This window comes from Vitis vinifera, chromosome 2, assembly GCF_030704535.1.
Source record: "Vitis vinifera cultivar Pinot Noir 40024 chromosome 2, ASM3070453v1".
NCBI classification, from domain to species: Eukaryota; Viridiplantae; Streptophyta; class Magnoliopsida; order Vitales; family Vitaceae; genus Vitis; species Vitis vinifera.
The window spans coordinates 2,064,081-2,084,814 of NC_081806.1; the positions used below are offsets into that span (position 1 = coordinate 2,064,081).

The window sequence follows — 20,734 nt, forward strand, 5'->3', positions numbered from 1 at the left end:
TGAGTTGTCTTTTTGGCCTCTATTTAATGAGATAAATTATGCTTAGGAACCATGGATTACAGAAGGATGAAATACTATAGGAAGATGCAAGTGTGGTAGTTACCTATTAAAAAAAAAAAGAAAAAAGGAAAAAAGTCAGTGTTACAGTTCTAGGCAAGACCAGAGCAGCCGAAGCTCTAAAATTGCTGTGCAGTAGTTTTAGGTAGAAATCCTGCTTCATTTTAACGCTCTAGCTTCATCATTTGTCAGTTGAATCTACGAAGTTGTATTGATTTGTAAGATTATATGCAGATATTCCAAAAGTTGCCAATCCAGAATGAAGCCTGGCTTCGTTAAGCTTGTTCTTGACAGTCACATGAAGCAGTAAAAGAACATGAATAAATCTAGGGTTCAGTCCCTAGGAGTCTGAAAAATCATCCTCGTAGGCTAAACGTAGAGACATCGAGAATTATTGGTCTGTTTGTGTTCCGGGACCCTATTTTATCATTATGCCTACCAGCAGGGGAAAGTTCATTTTCATACATTTCTAGCAATCTCATTAGAGGAGTTGGTGCCCATTGATCAAGACCACAACTCCCACCACTGTGAACTACAATTCGATTGATCTTGAAAGCAACTAGACTTAAAAATTCCTAAATCTGCAGAAGATGTCAGGGAACTATTCGTCTGTTCTTCCATCTTAGGAGTGTGTGTATCTTCAGCAAAGTACTCAATTCTTCCTTGAAGCACAGGGTTGTATCTTTCCTTCGTTTCCGAATTAGTGTACCCGATCTCCGATTCCTCATCTTCCTTCCCACGAGGTTTCTCCAGCCCATCTCTCAGTCTCTGCAACTGTTAGAAAAATCCCCAAAACATTCATAAGCCTTTGCACTGGAGCCAACCCAGTTGTCTTAGACAGATAGAGAGGGAGGTGCATTACCTGTATGGCCAAGTTCTGATTCTCTTTCTCCAGCGACTCAAACTGTAAAGCCAGATTATCATAACTAGCCTTCAGCACAGCATAGTCTTGCTCAATCTGCTTGGACTTGGATCGAGCCCGCTTGTTCTGAAACCATATGGCAACCTGACGAGGGTGAAGCCCCAACTCAGAGGCCACCTTCTGCTTTAACTGTGCCTCAGGCCTTGCCTCCGACTCGAATAGGAACTCCAGTGACCTGATTTGCTCCTCACTGAACTTCCTCTTTCTAATCTTCCTGATACTTGTCGCTATATTTTCCGATGTCTCCATTGCTGGGAAATACTCCTCAAACTCTCAACAACCCAAGCCTTTTATTTGCAGATAAGAGTGTGGAGACTAGCTTTTGCCGCCTAATAGCGACAGAAACTCGTTTTCAATTGTCATCTCAGCTATGGAAAATACTTATCCTGTTCAACTTGTACATTGCCACGTGGTTTGACTAGGGACAAAAACAATGGTACCCTGGGTCTGGAATCCAATTATTCTGTGCCACCTCTCGCCGTACAAATAATTGGGGTTTTCGCTTTTCAGCAAAACGTGGCTTCAGATTTGTGGTCGAGGGAAGAAGGCCGCGTGGGGGTTAATGCGTGCACGTGAAACTCAACAGTAGTATGCGGGTTTAAACTTAAAGGCCCGCGTGGGGGGGTGGCGCCTCTCCGAGTACGGATTTTGTCTGGAGGGTAAGCGGATTTTAGGCGGAAGTTTCCGGCTTTCACACCCAGTGGGTCACATACTGCTCTTTACTTGGCCTGTCTACTTTCTTTGCTGACCGTAATACCCTAGTTTGTTTGCTCCTTTTTCTTTTTGGAAAAAAAAAAAAATTCTTATTTAAGAATCTGAGTGCATTGGAGGTAAAAAACCCTTTGGAGTTTAATTTCAAAGAAAGTGATATGACAACACAGGGGGTTACTTGCATTAAGTAGGAAATTGGAGTCACGTGGAGGAGCGACTTGATGATTGGTCATTTTGTGGTGTCGAAAAAAAGTTTTTTGATTTTATACCCAAAAACAAATCATGGACCGTCATGTAGTTAAATGATTTCATTTATTATTTTGGTCTATGGTCTGCTTCGACGTACGTCTAATAGTGATTTGATTTTAATTAAAAATGCTTTTTCCCAGCGCTTATAAAATCCTTTTATAGACAAGGACACGGTGCATGCGTATATATATAAACTACTTTATAGATTGTTTTTTTGGTGATACTATGTATAGATATATAAAATCATTTAGATAACACGAGTCTTCCTATCGAAATTTTAAAAATGATTTCTACAAACTTAGGTCAATTTAGATGTTGAAATGTTTTTTTTTTTTCTCTTTTTAAAAGCTTAACAACAATTTTTACACTGATTGAACCTATATTTGCTCAATGGATACAATTTACTCACGATGAAACTTCATATAGGTTTAATGTTACCTTTATCTTCAATAACTGGCTCGATATTTAATATGGGGTGAAGCATATGATTGCCTGGATGGTTAAGTGGTATTAATGAGAATAGTAATTCATTATTCTTAATAAGAGGTTCGGGAGACTTCTTGGTTCATCATGCTATTGCTCTAGGTTTACGAGCAACTGCATTGATCTTAGGTTTGAGCTAAAACCAAAAATGGAAATTATCCCAAGGCTTAGCACTAGTGGGTTTTATTGCACAGTAAAAAGAAAAAGAAAAAAAACAGGAAAATTAGAGAGACAAAAAATACTTGCTGCTGAAACATGCATTGACAGTATTTTGTGTCTTAAATCGTAGAAGCAACCTTTCACACTAAAAAGTAATTGTGTTCCTCATTCTGGATTGGGCCTCCAGTTGTAATCAAATTTTCTTGGGAGAAATGATCGTAATAAGCCCAAAACGAGGCCGAGTTGTGCTTGGGCCTAAGCCCAAAATCCAAAGTAGATTCTTACAACTGGGCTTAAATGGTCCAAATTCTGAGTAGTTGGTAACTTGGTAGCAATAATAAATACCCATAATTAAAGCACCAGTAAACCAGCCACCAACTCAAGCCCACCCCTATTCTATTAAAAAAAAGAAAAGAAAAAAGAGAATGAAGTTCGAGGTGTGAAGGCATGGATGTTTGTGTTTAAAAATGATAAACAGAACGTAAGCTTTTCTCATTCCATTTTCTCCCTTGTTTTGTTTGCAGAGAATCTTCTTTTTTCTGAATCAAAAGCCACACTTGGGGTGGCAAAAAAGCTTGCACAAAAGGCTCTTCACCTTTTCCACTTTTCAACTGCCCTCTCCCATTTTCTTAACCTTTTATTTCTACTAGTGGTTTCTGTTTTTATTTTTTATTTTTTTTTCCACCCTTTGAATTCTATTCTGTTTATTCCATTTTGTTCATGGATATTATACCACACAAAAGCCTAGCTGCCTAGGTGAAGCCGTCTTATTTTTAGGGCCTGTTTGCCATATGGCTCTATACATATGTATATTTTTCTCACCCTTTAATTTGAAGCTTAAGTCAAGCTAAAATTATGACTTACCAGCAATTCCAAATAAGAGCTTTATTAAATATGAAGGTCTTGTTTGGGATGATTTTTTTTTTTTGTTTTTGGTTTAATTACAAGCTAAACTTTTTTTTTTTTTTTTTTTTTTAAGCTACAAGCCCTTTGAACGAAATTAACAAAATAAGCAAAAACAAGATTTTAGCTTCGATTCAAATAAATCGAAATAACTTCTTAGATAAGTTAAAATAAATATTTTCTAAGAAATAATATTTTTCTAGCTTTCTTATTTTTTATTTTTTAAATTATGAGCTCTTTTAATAAAATTAGTTAAACAGGTATAAAATCTTATGTCTAATACTTCCTTTGATTTACACTTTTCTCTTAAATACAATTATCCAAAATAAACATCATAGTAAAAGATTTTAGAAAATGAGCAATTTTTCCTTTTAAATTAAATATTTCTCTAAATTTACATTTATTTTATGTAAAATAAAGGAATATTGGATTGAAAATGGCAAGGTCGTCCCTTAATCAGAAAAATTAATATAATCTATTTAGAATACATTTAACATTGATTTTAGGAAATGCTTCAAGTCTTTAATATTTCTAATACTTAAAAAAATAAAAAATTTTAATTGATACAAATATTAAAAATGCTTCATAAAATCACTATCAGACATGCCTTTAATGTGATAAAAACAACCTTTATCAATTTCTCATACACCCACTTTATATAAAAGGAGAAAAAAAAGGATATAAATGACTCATATATTGATTGATGTTGTATTATACATTTTGATATAAAACGAGAAATAAGTAGAAAAATAGAAATAGAAGAAATAAAAGCAAAAGAAAAAACATTTAAGAACAAAATTATGTGCAAATGAATCATATTTAAAATTTAAATTTTTTTTTTGAAGTTATCTATTTTATTTTTAGTTAAATATTTGTAAAATTTAAAAATTTAAAAAATTTAGTTTATTATTATTTTGGAGAATTATATAATATTGTCTGAAATTGGAGGATTCATGAAAGGTTGAGGGCCACACAGCTCGTGGCATACACATCATGCTGATTCATCAAAATTAGACCATTCACTTGATTTCAACCGACATGGATGGGCCATTGCCCCAGTGCTTTGTTAATCAAACTTTTTTATCAAACCCCAATCCTGTGGGAGACCTTCCACTCCCATTCACATTTATTTATTTATTTATTTTATTATTATTATTATTATTATGTAACGTATTCATATTGAAAGTTTATGAGGAACAATGTGAAGTAGAAAATGTTAATTTTGAAATTGGAAGGATGAAAACATGTGAAGACTCTTCAAAAGCCAGTCACCCATTGCTTGTTGGAATTCTTTTGATTGCTTTATTATTGTTGTGGTTTTAAAATTCAACTTCAAACAACAATTGCATGTTTTCAATGGAAATTTATTGTCTCCTTTTCACAAATAAAATTATGAAAGAAGATTCTTGGTTTGACTTGGAATAAAAGGGTGGTTTTGGAAATAGAATAGATTTTCCACTTTGAAAAGTAAATTTTTGCTAGAAAAGTTTTTTTTTTTGAGAATTTGTTTTGAAATTATAGTAATTTTTACAACAAATTTGATATGTTTTTAGGTATTTTTTCAATGTATTCTTGGAAATTATTAGAAACAAACACAAATACAAAAAAATAAAAATAAAAATAAATGTGCATAGTGTGTTTAGCAAAGAATAGGTTGAGAATATTTGAATTTTTGAATAAAGTTTTATTTTAAAAAATAAATTTAAATTTATTTTTTTAAGTTATTCCCAGAAACTATTTTTCGAGAATTATTTTCAATAATATTATCAAATAGATTCCAAATTAAAAAAAAAAGGGATATGAAAAATGTGGTAAAATATGAAAAATGAAAATAGACTATTACCAAAAAAAAGATTAAGGATACAAATTAATAACATGAACGGGTGTTTAAACCTCCGTATCATACATTTTCAAAATTCATACAAATTAATTTATGAATAATTTGTTCAAATTGAATGAAATAGTGAAACTAATTTAACAAAATGCTAATTCCTAATCCCACTTTGATCATGTGAAAGCCCTATTGAACCATGCTGAGCAATGGCTTACCATCAACTTTTGCCAAAGAATTCAAAGCTTATGTATAGGTCTTGGTCCTTTTGGATGACAACTGAACCCTTTTGATAAAAGAAGGGAAAACAAAAGTCTATAACATTATTGACCCCCACCATTATTATTATTGACTTGGATTTGAAAGTGAAAGCATATAAGTTAATTGCTAAAAAACAAGAGGGTACAATAAATCCATGGTCACATGATTTAGTTAACCTACTGCCTTTGAAGTGGAAGCTAAAATCATACACATGATTTTGAAGAGTTAATTTGGTACTGTAAAAGTTGATTTATTGATACATAAGCTTTTCATTATCCTATCATGGGGGATCGTTTGTGTTACATAAAATATAAAAATTTAAAAGTATAGACTTGAGACTTTCATACCTGGTTGTTCCCAGCTTTCCACCATAATTTCCACAATGCAAACAAAACAGAAATCAACCTCAATTGATTTATTTTTTTCAATCAAAAGCAGAAACATCAAATCAAAAAGGCAAGTCTGCAACACAATTCCAAAAAAAAAAAAAAAAATCATTTGGATTACAGAATTGAGAATTGAGGTGGTTGGGAGCTGACCAGCAGCTAGCTAGCTAGGGCTTTTTTGTGTAGCAGAAGGGGAGGACCATGTGGCCAAGGGTGGTCCAGAGGGCACCTGATTTTAAGCGGGAAGCTGACTCCCCTACTCTATCTCTGTCTGTCTCTATCTGTCGTCATCTCGAATCCCCCGCGAGCGTAGAAAAAGTAGTGATGCACTGAACGAGGGTGCCCTTTTTCATGTTAATTATTTATTGTTTCTATACGAAATTACTCCTACCCAAAACTGCAAAAGTTAAAATTTCCCAAAAATCAAATCAATTATTATCCACTGATTACTGTTGTTTGTGGGTTAGTTGAGATTTAAGATTGCAGGAGACTGAGAAAATTTGTTTGATTGGGTCATGATGAGCTCCCGGTGGATGTGGGATTTGGTATGTGTGGGGGGAGGGGGGGAGTGGGTTGAATTTTTATATATATTGCATGGTGGGAGGGACTAAGGAGCAGATGGTGGTGGATTTTGAGGTGTGAATGAGGGGGAGAGAAGAGGGAGAGAGAGAGTGGGGGGTCGTGGTCATTTCTGAACCCAGTTGTAGGGTCAGGGGTCTGCTGCCTTTATCACTTTCTTTGTCCTTTTTACCTCTCTCTTTCCTTCCCCACCCTTTTTAATTATCTCTATCCCTTCATCTTCACTGACCCAATTCCAAACCAACTCCCACTCATTCACCATCTATCTCAAACCGTGTCCCTCATCTCTCTCTCTCTCTCTCTCTCTCTACCTTTGAACCAGCTTATGGCTTTTGGGTCGGTGAGTTGTGTGTGAAACAGAAGGGGGGTAGAGAGAAGAGAGAAGAAAGAAGAGGAAGCTTTGTGTTTTGAGGGGAATGTTGTCTGGCTCGAGGACACCAACTAGATCTATGATCTGCGTGTAATTGTGAATGGGTGATCGTCTCTCAGTTTTGAAGGAGAGATTTTGAGTGATCTTTGATCATGGGTTGGTGTCGTCGGACCAGGCTTCATTCCCCCCAATTTATTGCTTCCATTGCTGCTGATCTTCACGGTCTTTGATTTTATGCCTGGATCTGCAGGTGGGTTTTGAGTTTCTACTATTTTTGTCTATTTTTTCTTTTATTTTGTATATTTTTGCAGTGATTTTGGCATGCTTTTGTTATGGGATTTGTTATTATTAGGGAAATTAAGGTGGTTGGGCATGAGCAGATTGGTGCAATGATAAGGATCTTGACCACTTTTTTCCTTTTTCTGACTGCAAGAGTATGAGCAGATATTGTAATGATGAAACTTTCATCATTGCTATCTCATATTTTCTTCGCTTCCTCTAAATTTTATCAAAAGGGTTGTGTTTTTTGTCAGTCTTAACTCTTTTGGGTTCATCATTGGGTGGATTTTTCTCATGATGGCTTCACGAATCTCCTCTGTCCGTTTCTGCTCTCACCTGATCTGCTTCCTATACTTGATTGGCTCCTTCTTCTCCCACTTGTTTTTCTTAGGGTTTCATCCTGGATACATGGTCTCTCACGCTTGATGAATTCTCTCGAAAAGAAGCTCTGCCTTCTTCCCCAAACTCCCTTTCTTCCCTTATCACTGAAAATACATAACAGTCATATATATCATGGAAGGCCATCAAGTTTCTTCCTAGTCTATCTACAAATATTCTCTATGTCTTCAACTTTTTCATTTTCTGAGACTGGATCTATGATATCCGGTTAGCTGCTACCCTCTTCATAGATGAAGAGATGGGGCTAGCTCAAAGTTATGGATCGCTGTGGTGCATAATATCTTTGAGAAATGGGTGTCTAATATTCTGATCTGGTTTCTCTTTGCAATGGTCTCTCTTTGTTTCATTTCCTTTATGATACAGATTCAACATATCTGCTAGATTTGATACAAAGGCACTAGCTTTTGAAATGCGTATGCTTCACACTACTTCTATTGCTTAAAGAAAGAGGAGAATAATCTTACAAGACCCAATGATACATGACCAAGTTGTGTTTGAGAAGCAACCCACTTACAATGGCAACGTTTAAAAACCCTAAAAGTATAATAATCTGTGATTTCTCTATTGTTTTCCATAGTCTGTTCTGAATGATGAGATGGATTGGACCTTTGATATTCCTCCAACAGTATAGTCTTGTTCATCAACAAAGTTGCATTTCAGAACTGAAACCCATGTCGTTTGCTCTCATACATGTATATAGTTTGTTCTTGTGGAAACCTTCATTTTGCAGAATGTGAGGTGGTACTTGGTCGTCAACATCTTGAGAGGTTGAACAGAAGCATGTGAGTTCTGGGTGACCATGCATGAAAAATTTCCAGGGAAAATGAAAATAAATGTTGGTAAGCTAACAAGTGAGATCAGTCATTGGAGCTCAAATATGTGAGCTTTCTCTTGAACGATTACAAAGTTTGCCTAGAAAAAAACTTAGAACTCCCTGATCACTTTGAAGTCAAAGATAAAAGATGTCTGGGTGTCTGAAAACAGAACTGAGGAGAAATGGGCAAGTGGGTTTTGGTTTGTTTTTGTGGAATTCCTCAGGGCACAGGGGGCTGTACTGAAAGAAGTAGAAAGAAAGAAAGAAAGCTGGTGATTGGATGGCAAGAAAGAAATAAGAGAAGGGTCATCTGGGGGACAACCGTGGTGGTTTGGTGTGGTGTGCCTCAATGCTGTCATCAATTCCTGAAGCTGAGGCATATGGAACACTGAAATGCTTTTAATGGTCTGACTCTCTCTTTCTCTCTCCCTTGATCGTACCCCTTACCTTAATACAGTTGAGTCAACATCAGCAGTTACGCCATGGATTTCTCTCTTTAACCGTGAGTCTGATTAAATGGCCTATTTTTTTTAGTTGTTCAAAAACTAGTTAGGAATCTAGTACAGAGATGTCAGCTTGAGTCATGCAGGCCAACACCATCACCCCACCCTCCTAATAACCCCCATCATGGCTCAATCTAGCAAGGGTTTTTGTTTATTTTAGTGCACTCTCAATTGACTCCTTGATGGTAAAAGTATGGTTTTCATTACTGCTATTGGTACTTGCGTCATGGTTAAATCAGTATCTTCTTCTCTTGCTTAATGGGAAACTGGATTCCATTGACCTCCAATGTCCAAGGCTGAAGACACTTTTTTTTATTTTTATTTTTTATGCTTACAACTTTACTTGAATTATTGAAGTGGACATGACTATGGAAAGTCATATATAGGTAGCTTTTTAAGCTCCTTGGACTAATGGACTCAAGGTGTCCCAAAAGTCAGACATGGAATGGGCTGCAACAAAGGTGTTTCCGCTGATTAAATCTCCTTTTTGAGTTTCACCAACCTGTTTCAACCTTAGAACAGGTTCACATATGAAGATAGATTTGTTATTTTCTTCAGCTTATTACACATGTAGCTGCTTCTACTTTAGCCACAGCTTGCAAGTAATATATATATTTTTTGTTGGGTATTGCCAGTAATGACCTGAAATCAACATTGTCCATCTTCCGATGAGTCTCATGAGTACTGATCATCAAAGATTTTTCTTCTTTCATTCATGGGTCCTTAATAAACATGCTAGAACATCTTGGCCAGTTGGGCTAGTTGAACTGTAAATATGTCTACAAAAATCAAACGAAATGAAGAATCATTTCCATTAAATGCGGAATTCTGTAATATATTCATGTTCTGATATTAGACTATAAACTTCTGGCCGTGCTAAGGCAAACGGTATGAATGGAAATGCAGGACTCAACCTATCTGGTGTAAGTATGAAAATAATGTAAATGGGCATTTACAAAACTAGCTTCTGTAAGAAGTGCTCTCAATCCTTTCCTAGCTTTACTTTATCCAGTCAAACAGCTACAACTTCTATACTTAACATTCTCTAAGCAATTACCAACAACATAGTACCCAGCTACAAAAGGAAAATGAGGTTTGCTTTAACAGGTTTAGTAATACTATTCTTCCAAATTCAGCAAAAAAAAATTAGTTTTTAGTATCTGATTGAGCAAACAGTAGCTGTTGGATAATGTTTTCAGCTTGGTCTTAAGTAGCTAAGATATGAATTAAGGGCTATTTGAGGGGACAACAGAGCACATGCATGGTAGTCTCAAAAGAGGTCGATGTTGTTTAGTAATAGATTGTTCTCGGATGCCATTCCATCCCTGCCCCACACCATAAAATTTTTGTAGCAGGGGTTGTGATCTGAACAATCCAGCCCCACATCTGTCCAAAACGGCCAACTGGAACATTTATTTAAGTAAACATTCAGAGATGATTTTAATGACAGTGACAGTGATGTTTCTCATTCAAGTCATCTTGTTGCTCTACTCTAGAATCCAGTCCACAGTGGTGGCATCTTCTTTCAATATTTTCTGAGTGCCACTGCTACCATGCTTCCTTGTTACTGATTCTGCATTGAATAGCTATCCATCTAAAATTGTAGACCAATAATATCTATAACCATTCAGGATTCACTATTAGAAATGGGTATATGTTTTCACATTTATGATACTAACCCCTTAATTCAATCTTCAATGAATTGAATGTGCGCTGGAGATCATGGCCTCATCATCCTGCCACCTTGCTTTTCCTACTCCAGAAATGATGTTCTGGACTTGGAAGAGAGCATGGCTTATCTTCACACTAAAGGGCACTTCAATAATTGAACTGTTTCGCCATTTTCAGCCTTTATTTTTCATTTCATTATTTTGGTTTATCAGATTACAGAAATTACCCTTGAGCAAACTGCATCCCATCCCACCTTACTCTTCCATGGGGCCGAAGAGAGAGTTTTTACTGCTATTACTCATCCTGCAACACTTCATTAGTTTTTTACTGCTAGATGTCCTATGGAGAAGATGGAATGGACCCATGCCTAATTTTCAGTGACCCACATCCCATTATTGATTAACCAGTCTCACTGGTCTAGGAGAGAAACATAGAATGTTATAAATGATGAAAATGAGCTGGATTCGAACTCTTCTTTCTCTCCCAACATGATGACAATATTGTGGCAATCAGAGTGACATTATATTATTGTAGAACCCAAAGGGCACATCATCCTTACAGAAATTTCTTAGATTCATTAACCAGTACTATTTATGAGTGGAGCCTGGATGAAGCAAGTCCAACATCTTTCCGTGTACGTTCTTATTAATTGATGTTTAGGGGATATCCCTAGCTGGAAAGGACATGTAAAGGGACAAGCAAATCGCCAACAAAAGAAGACTTCTACAAATGTCTTTCTTTTCTGGCAGAAATGATTTAGATCCCGATTAATGGAACTATCTAACAAGATGAATAGGTAATCCAAATAATTTATCTCAAATTTTAATTTATTGGTCAATGATTTATTTGGTAAATTTTAATTTACTGGAGAGAATATTAATTATACAATAGAACATTAACAATATATTTGATAGTGATTTTAAAGAACGCTTTTAACTTTTTTAATATTTGAATTTTTTTTTTTTGAAATATTGAGAAGATTAAAAACTTTTCTTATAATCATCATCAAACACAATCTAAACGTAAGTTGAAAAATCACCTATTGAATCCAAAAGCAACAAGTTAACCAACCATAATAAAATCCAATCAAAAGACACTCTCTCATGATCTCTAAATCCATATCCTATAGTGGAATGGACAAGAATTGGGTTTAGGCCTAAGGATGAAAATGTGATAAGTTCGTGAAGGTAACCCCATTCCAACCTCATTCCGTCCAAAAAAAAAATTTAAACGAGATTAGATGGGTATAGGAAATTCCTATTCCTACCTCACCCTACCTTGTTTAATTTTTTTCTTTCCATTTTTAATTTTTTTTCAATTTTTTTTGAAAATTTAAATTTTATTAAAAATAAATATGATTTATAATTAAAAAATATTAGAAATTGGGTGGGGGTGTGGTGGGATGGGATGTTCAAATTTATCTTGGATTTTCAATGACTTCCCAAATCTGGCTTGAACTCGGTTATTTTTATTCCAAACCCTTACTATTAAGGGTGGGACCGGACCGGTACTGTTTCCATCCCCATTTAAGCCAAGATGCAACCCATGACTCCACCATTGTAAGACACTCATCAATGCTTTAGAGTTGAGTTTCCATGGAGCCTAATTGTGAATCCATAATGACAGTAAAAGTAGCCACTCACTCATTTACCCAACAAGGACAAGATCCAACCATTAGCAACAGGTGTTGGAGCATGCAGACACATAAAGAGCAACTTCATGTCCACGCCCCCTAGCTCGACAATGAGAAGCATGAATATGACTCCTAGATGGTCTAACCTACTCAGCATCTCTGATCTCGTCCATCTCATCCGCCTTGACCTCAGGTTGAGCAACATGGTTCACGCGCTTGGACTCAGAGGTCCCGTCCACAGGAGCAGGTTGGCAAAGCACGGGGAGCTTGTGCTGAAACTCAAGTCCGTCCTCGAGAAGGACATGAGAGATAATAATAGGAAAGGGAAAACCTTCAACACGAATTTTTGATGCATAGGAACCCATAACAACTAGAATAAATCAAGCCATGTTCATATCCCTTGTTTATGTTTTTATTGTTTGAGTTTTTCTTGCAATTCTGTTACTCCATTAAATTGGTATCAGAGTCATACTAAAAAGATTACAAATGAGACATATCCATTTCAAGCCCTCTAATTCCATACCAAGAGAGATGTATCTATTTCAAGTCCCCCAATTCAATAAACATTTTTAGAGTATCAAGATGAAAAATTCACTTGATTCACAAGATGCATGAGAGATCGTAGTAGAGAAATGCGACAAAGAATCCCAAGTTGAACTACTCTATCTGTGAATCAATGGATATTTTTTGAAAGATCGATAAAAAAGCTCTTATCATCATTTATCAAGTAATGGATGAAGGGGCATTGGAGAAGATTTCAAACAACTATGGCCAAGGAAGCATGAAAGCTATTACAAAATATATACAAAATGAGTTGATAAGATATGAAAAGTTTGTTTTCAAACTTTCAGAGGAGAATTTGAAAGTTTGAATATGAAATAATCAAAATCGATCTTCGATTATTGTTTTAGAATTGTGAATTTATTAAAAATAAACAACGAAAGTTTATGATATTTATGTGATTAAAAAAACACTTCATCTTTAGATTTGAAGTATGATTATTGAAGAATTTACAGATTTAGATTTTATGACCAGTGATAAACTCATATGATCATTGCGAAATTAAAAATGAAGAATTAAGAAATATTTGAACAAATTCTTCAAATAAAACTTATACTAAAGGAGGATGAAGAAAATTTTGCTCATAAAAGAAGTCAAAATAATCATGATCAAGGCAATAGAGAAAATTTTGAGGAAAATATATTCCTCATTAATTTAATTTTCTTTCCTTTAAAATTTTCTACGGACAGTCAAATAAGAGAAAAAATTTATTAATTTTTTAAATAATTTTATATATTTACATTTTTTTTCTTCTTATTTATCTTCTAGTGAAATTTTCAGGAACTACATTGGGCTAATTTGGGCTCTGTCTTGCCCAAATTCAGCTCAATATTGGGCTAATTTGGTTTGGTTTGCATAGTATTGAAAACCACTTTTCTTTTTGGGCTCATTGGGCCTGACTTTGGATCGTCGCCTCAGCCCAACTCAAAGTGGTCCATGACGCTTATCAGATTGACAAAAAGGGGCCCTGAGAGGGTGGTTTGGCAAAAATTTTCTTCACGATCGAATGCTTAAGCCCAATTTGGGACAAATTCTAATTTCTATTTTTTAATATTAGAGGTGGAAAAAGAGATCAAGAAGATTTGGTATTGTTTTAATTTTTAGGAAATTTACTTTTAAATATAGGAAAAGAAAAATCAGATAAAAAAATATTTAAACATTTTCAAAAGTGATATTTAAATATTTAGTAAATGAGATTATTAAACATTTGACCAAAAATAAGGATGTTAAAAAAATTAAATAATTTCCTTTGATTGGATTATAAAAAATAAGTTTTTAATATTTTTATTTTTTATCTTGAAAATAAATTATTAATATTTATTACTTAATAATTTAAGTTGACTTTAACTTAACTATGTGGGTAAATAAAAAAAAAAATTGAATTAATAATAAGTTAACGATTTTAACTTAATACTTAAAGTTATTTTTAACATTAAGTTATGATATTAAATTATTTTATCAAATATGTTTAATCCGCTTAATAATTTAAATTATGTTATTAAGTTACTTTAAGTTATTAAATGGTTTTACCAAACACCTTTCAAACAAATTGATTTATATCAAGTCAAGAACCCTCTCCCATGCCCCACCATCGAAAAAGAAGCCTACTTTATTATAAGCCTTTTTGCATGGTATAACAAATTTTAAAAATATTTTTTAAGACACCATTTTATCAAAAAACATTTATTTTTGTACGAAGAAAAAGGCTAAGGTATTGACCTACAAATAGAAAAAAGAGACGTTAAAACAAAGAAATAAGACTTGATACAAAGAAAAAGAAATAAGACTTGGATTATGATACAAATGAGTAAGGCCAATTTTTTATGTAGCAAAGTTTTATTAAGATCGTCTACCACTTTTTACTACACATATGATATCGACAAGTTATTTTTCCTTATCGAGGAACGATGCCTTTAGAGGGCACCGACTTTCTTCTTTACCGTTTAGGGATGAATTTTCCTGTCTTACCATTTAAGGATTTCCTACAAGGATTGGCACCCTCCACCTTCCTACCAAATCAACTTTAATGCTATGACTCATTAATGCCCCCACAGCATTATGTTTTTCCATTGCATGGATGGTGGTAATAGCAGAAGCCTGAAGGGACCCGTCCGTAGTTATTTCTTCATCAAATCACCTCCCCTTTGGGGGACCATCGACATGTGCCAATGTGAAGAAATATAGTAACATGTACAGAAAGTAAATAATGGTGATTTCTGAGCACAGCAACCACCTCTACATTGGTGTTTGTGTATGGTCCCTCAATACTTACAAATTTATTTATTTATTTTTGAAAAATAAAGTTGGATCAATGAGACCCTTTAAGCCAAAGTTTAATTCTCACCTATCTAATCTACTAGTAATGGAGGATTCCTAGTCGCAGAAGTGATCATATAATGGATATGGAGTTGGCATTGATTCCTTATGGTTGAGGGGAACTGCCCAAGCATTGAATTGGGTGTATACAACTCCATGTGGGATTCAAATTTGGGGAAAATTCCAAGGCATTCGACCCCTTTATGTCATGTGAGTAAGTAAATTTGGAAAATTGAAAAAAAAACAAAGAAAAAAAAAGATTTACATATGTTTCCAAAAATTTCTCTGGTTTAAGTAATCCATTTATTAAAGGTGACCCACGTGAAACCAACTTCCTATTTCAACCCTTTTATATATAGAAAATAAATATCTTAACATTTTGGGAGGTACATAAAGAAAACTTCCTATTTCAACTCTTTTATATATAGATATAATAAATATTTTTACATTATGTTGGTTATGTCAATGTGGTGTGGTGCATTATCCACTGATGTTTAACTCCAAAGTAGATAGATTTCAGTGAATTTCATTAATATGCATATGGGATCTGATCAAATTTTTTAGGAGGATATTTTTCTCAATTACAACCCAAAAAAAAAATCATTTTTTTTTTGGAGATAATATTGGGGTGATTCTTTCATTCAATCAATCTTTAGTGGAGATTTTTGGAAAAATTCTTGTTAAATGGAGGCCTAGAAGTCAGAAGAGAGATTTGCCTTTAATGATGGCCCAATTTATCAAATCAAATTTGAGTTGAAGGGAAAGAAAAGAGGGAACTAATACCATGTTTGGAAGGTATTTTCTAAAAGAATTTTGAAAAATAATTATTTAATGTTTTGTAAAGCAAAATTCTATTTAAAAATCTATCATGTTTTTAATTTATTTCTTATATTTTAAAAATAATTTTTATATTTAGATTTTTATTTTTAATCATTTTTTATATTTATATAATTAATTTTTAAAATAGTCTATATTATATTTTTTATTTTTAAAAATAGAAAATGATTTCCTATTTTTTATTCTCAAACAAATTTTCTTATTTTTTATTTTTAAAAAATAAAAAATTATTTTCGAAAACCCTTACCAAACATGCATTGTGAGGAGTACTTCATGGAGAATTGATCTAAATTCAAAATAAAATGTAGGGCTCCTCCGAGAACAATCGTTTTAACTAGGTCGTCAAGTGGCATCTGCATCAACCCCCCATATTAATCAAAAAGTAGTGAATGCATGCATTCAAATTATTCATGTATTTACAATCTCCATTTACAGCTAATTTGTATGGGCCATTGTACGCCCACCAAAGCCACCAAATAGAGCGGCTAAACATAGATACATTTCTTGAAATCCTAGCAATTGGGCCTCTCTTTGATCATAAATGTCTTCCTAGTTTTAGAACATGCACCTTGTTAATTAAGTAAAGACGTGTTGGTTCACTCAATTCAATTGCCTTTTGAGTGAGAACCCCATCAATGAATTCTTGTTGATTCTTCTTCCCCCACATGTATAAATCCATGGGTGTAGTTGGGTCTTTAACAAAATATGGACAGTGTAATCATGGAGGCTAAAATCTTAGTGTTCATCATACTCCAGCTGGAGCTTTTTTTATTCTCCAATTTGGTGTTGGGTGCCCATTCCAATGGTGGAAGCTGGGAGTTGCTGAAGAAAAGTATTGGGATTTCATCAATGCACATACAATTGTTACAGAATGAGCGAATAATTACTTTTGATAGAACCGATGCCGGTCCTTCCAACCTTACCTTACCAAAGGGAAGGAAATGTCCTAAAATTTCAGGAAGAAGGGATTGCTACGTGCATGCAGTGGAACTGGATATGATGAACAACCTCAATGTTAGACCACTCACTGTGCTGTCTGATACATGGTGTTCTTCCGGCTCATTGTTGCCGGACGGCAAGTTAGTGCAGAGTGGAGGCTATGGGAATGGTGAGAAGGTTGTTCGAACCCTCGAGCCATGCCCAACCTGCGACTGGAAGGAAGATTATAAGGGTCTGATTTCTCCGAGATGGTATGCTTCAAATCAAGTTTTGCCTGGTGGGAATATCATTGTGGTGGGGGGGAGGTTTCAATTCTCATATGAGTTCATCCCTAAAAGCTCTAAACCTGAAGATCATAGACTTTACACCCTTCCATTTCTCAAAGAAACCAGGTATTCATCCCAGATACCCAACAATCTCTACCCATTCACTCACCTCTCAACTGATGGAAATCTCTTTATTTTTGCAAACAACCGGGGGATTCTACTTGACTATGTGAAAAACAAAGTGGTCAAGACTTATCCCACCATGCCTGGAGAAGTTGCTCGGAATTATCCAAGCACTGGTTCCTCAGTTCTTCTTCCCCTCGACCTCTCCACCAAAACCACCCCGGAAGCCGAGGTTTTCATCTGCGGTGGAACGCATCCTGAGTCGTTTAATAAGGCCAAGGCTGGAATATTTCTTGAAGCAACCAAAACTTGCGGCAGACTGAGAATCACAGCCGCGAACCCCAAGTGGGAAATGGAGGAAATGCCCATCAGTCGAGTATTGGGAGACATGATCATGTTGCCAACAGGAGATGTCTTGATCATAAATGGTGCGGCAAATGGAAGCGCTGGTTGGTGGTATGCGAGAGTACCTGTTTACAACCCAGTAATTTATAGGCCAGCAGAAGCAGCTACAGCCAACAGGTTTGAGGTTTTGAAGGCTGCTACGATACCCCGTCTCTATCATTCAACTGCTCATTTGCTTTCAGATGGACGTGTCCTGGTCGCCGGCAGCAACCCCAACCATAATTACAACTTCACAGTACCTTTTCCAACTGAACTGAGTGTTGAAGCCTTTTCTCCACCGTACCTCACTTCAGGGAAGCCCCGGCCCTCCATTTCTTCAGTAAAGCCCGGGATGAACCTTGCTTATAAACAGAAGTTTTCAGTGGAATTTCAAGTGAAGGTGAGACAACTAGGAAAGTTTTACCTAACAATGGTGGCTCCATCTTTTACCACACATTCCTTCTCCATGAACCAGAGACTGTTGCTTTTAGCAGTAAATCGAGTTCGTAGGATGTCTTCTGGAAGCTATGCAGTTGAGGGTGACGCTCCAGCCTCAGCGGCAGTTGCTCCTCCAGGCTACTACCAATTATTTGTAGTCTATGAAGGCGTTCCTAGCGTAGGAAAGTGGGTACATATCAAATAATGGTCGTGGGGTTTAACCCATTAGTCTTAATGCTTAGCTTATGATTTGGGTTTGCTTGGGTGATTATGTTATGTGTGCACATACAATTAAAACTGATTTCTTATGGAAAATGAAATAATATGATATATTGCAAAATTTTGAAGCTTGCTCTTCTGGGTGTTGGTTTGAAAGAAGCAATCGAGATTCCAGACTTCTCCCCATATGCCTCCATGATTGAACTTGATATGAATGGTTGTGATAATTAATAGCCAACTTAATTGGTTTGTACTGAGAATAATGGAAGAGAAAGAGATCTGAATAGGCTACAATACAAAATTGTACTTATTAGTGAGGTGTTCTACAAATTAAATTAACCTCACATGACTACAGTGCTGATCACTCTTTCCGATCCTGAGGTCATGGGATTGGGATCACTGTCAAGCTACATTATATTAAAAATAAAATTTAACCAAGGAAAAGACTTGGCACAGACACTGAAGAGCACTGAAATCTTAGAGATGAAAAGATTGATATGGGGGCTTCTGCTATGTGAGTTTTGAATGCTGAACCTAATGAAATCAAATCCACCGATTGCATGAGGGTTGGACCACTCTAAGTTGCAGACTTTCCACATTAAAGCTACCCTTAATTGCTCAACTGTTTTGGAATTAACTTAATGGGCCACAGCGGCGCCGGTCGATTCCACTTTTTCATTTATGCAATTCCTCTCTTCAAATTTATTTTCAGTCAATTACCATTTAAGAGTTTTTGCTAGAAAATATCAGAGGGGCGGTGGCATGGACAAAAGGCTAATAAGCTTGAGCCTATGTTTTCAGTAATATCTTAAATCAGAGAGAGAGAGAGAGAGAGAGTTGAACGTCAATTTCATTTCCATAAGCATTAATGGAGTGGAGATGGTAGGTTGCATCTATCTGGAATCAACAAAACCTGAACCCATAATAAGAAAGCAACACACACACTGAGTCACAATGATTTTAGGAAGGGATTTTAGAAAAAAAGTATGTTTTAAAAAATTTTAAATATTTAATAAAATTTTGAAAATATTTTTAAAATTTTGAAAAATAACTTATAATATTAAAAAATCATTTGTAAGGTGTTCCCGAGAAACATGTGATAAATGATTATCTTAAAAACACTTGTAAGAAAACATTTTCATAAAAAACATTTCAAATAAAAATATTATCAAATGTACAAACAACAAACCGAAAGTATATTTAACATCTTATATAAAAACCTTGTGTCTTTATAAATCACTTTTAAAATTTGATGTAATAATTTTTTATTAATACTTCAATCTTTTTAGCAAATTTTAAAATTATGACTTTTTCGATGAAAGTTTTTTATTTGTAAGAGTTCTTATATCTTATATAAAAGTTAATATTATTTCATGATTTTAAAATGGAAACAAAAAATGTATCCTAATGAACATTAAATAATCATATTTTATACACTTTTTATTTATAAAAATCAGGATATTTATACATTAAATCTACTTTCTCACAAATTTAACATGCATAAAATAAATAAATTCCAAATCAATCACCAAAAAGGGACTCAAGTAGCATATCTTTAATTTCCTCACCCACTTCAGAATCTTGGGGTAAAAAATTGAAACACCAACATGCTTCCATTTGATCTTGGTAATGTGTTTGGTCTGGTGAATTGGGTTTGGATCCATGGAATCCATGTCCCAAACTATTGGGTGGTAGATGGAGACGAATACGAGGGTTATGGGCTTGAATCATGGTGAATGGATATCATCCTTCATGATGAGTTCTTCTGGCCCATTATAGGAAACTAACCAGACCAAACCCAAGGTGGCCCAAGGTCGCAAGACCCAAAAAAATGTGGAACTTGGAGGAGATTTTTTATTTTCCTCTTTTAATGACTTTTTGGCTACATAGATTACTCTATTTTAAATCATGAATAAACCTCAAAATGATGGAAATAAAAAAGACTTCAAATCATATGAATTATTTTCATTTCCTTCTCCTCATCATCTTTGTGTACTGCACATGCCTAAAGTGATCTCCAAGTGACGTTACTAAATTTGGCTAACTCAATGATTTATAGTATAATCATCATCACTTACACACATTCCAAAATTTTGGTGTAAGTCCTAATCCAACATCATGATTTTAACCCTAACCATGTATTTGATGGTGCATCGTGTCTCCTGTCATGAAATGGGTCATGTAAAGTGATTGAGGGGAGGATCTTATCCCTTCAAGAATGCCAACTTTTTCTATTTTATTTTATGATCAAAAGACACACAACTATATCGGATATACGCGAAAAAAAATTACCGATAAAATCTTCTAGAAACTCTACAAATATACAAAAAATCATAAGTTAAATGATTGTAAATTAATCCACCAAATAAGAAAAAATGTACGTAGTTTTACATGATCCTTATAAAACTACTTCCAAGGGTTCTTAGACGGGTTAATGTTTA

General features: G+C 34.8%; 2 protein-coding genes and 1 non-coding gene across 3 annotated transcripts; 2 read left to right on the forward strand and 1 right to left on the reverse strand.

Annotated features, from left to right (window-relative positions):
- Nucleotides 1-303: 303 nt before the first annotated feature.
- Nucleotides 304-1,328, reverse strand: LOC100241028 (homeobox-leucine zipper protein ATHB-12). Its single transcript, XM_002280012.4, has 2 exons — nucleotides 920-1,328; nucleotides 304-831 (listed from the first exon to the last, which is right to left on the reverse strand). Exons 1-2 carry the CDS (start codon nucleotides 1,226-1,228, stop codon nucleotides 562-564), a joined length of 579 nt encoding a protein of 192 aa, XP_002280048.1. The 5' UTR covers nucleotides 1,229-1,328; the 3' UTR covers nucleotides 304-561.
- Nucleotides 1,329-6,943: 5,615 nt separating this feature from the next.
- Nucleotides 6,944-7,109, forward strand: MIR166E (microRNA MIR166e). Its single transcript, NR_127757.1, has one exon. It is a non-coding gene; the product is annotated as a microRNA MIR166e (primary transcript).
- Nucleotides 7,110-16,555: 9,446 nt separating this feature from the next.
- Nucleotides 16,556-18,414, forward strand: LOC100259927 (aldehyde oxidase GLOX). The gene has a single exon (XM_002272687.5). The coding sequence runs from the start codon at nucleotides 16,630-16,632 to the stop codon at nucleotides 18,277-18,279; it is 1,650 nt and encodes a 549-aa protein (XP_002272723.2). The 5' UTR covers nucleotides 16,556-16,629; the 3' UTR covers nucleotides 18,280-18,414.
- The last annotated feature ends 2,320 nt before the right edge of the window (nucleotides 18,415-20,734 follow it).

What these genes read in the sequence shown, in the direction of transcription:
- LOC100241028 (XM_002280012.4), bottom strand. Translation starts at nt 1,228, where the DNA reads ATGGAGACATCGGAAAATATAGCGACAAGTATCAGGAAGATTAGAAAG. An exon ending in ATCAGAACTTGGCCATACAG is followed by an intron (nt 832 to 919) that starts GTAATGCACCTC and finishes TTTTTCTAACAG; the next exon opens with TTGCAGAGACTGAGAGATGG.
- LOC100259927 (XM_002272687.5), top strand. Translation starts at nt 16,630, where the DNA reads ATGGACAGTGTAATCATGGAGGCTAAAATCTTAGTGTTCATCATACTC.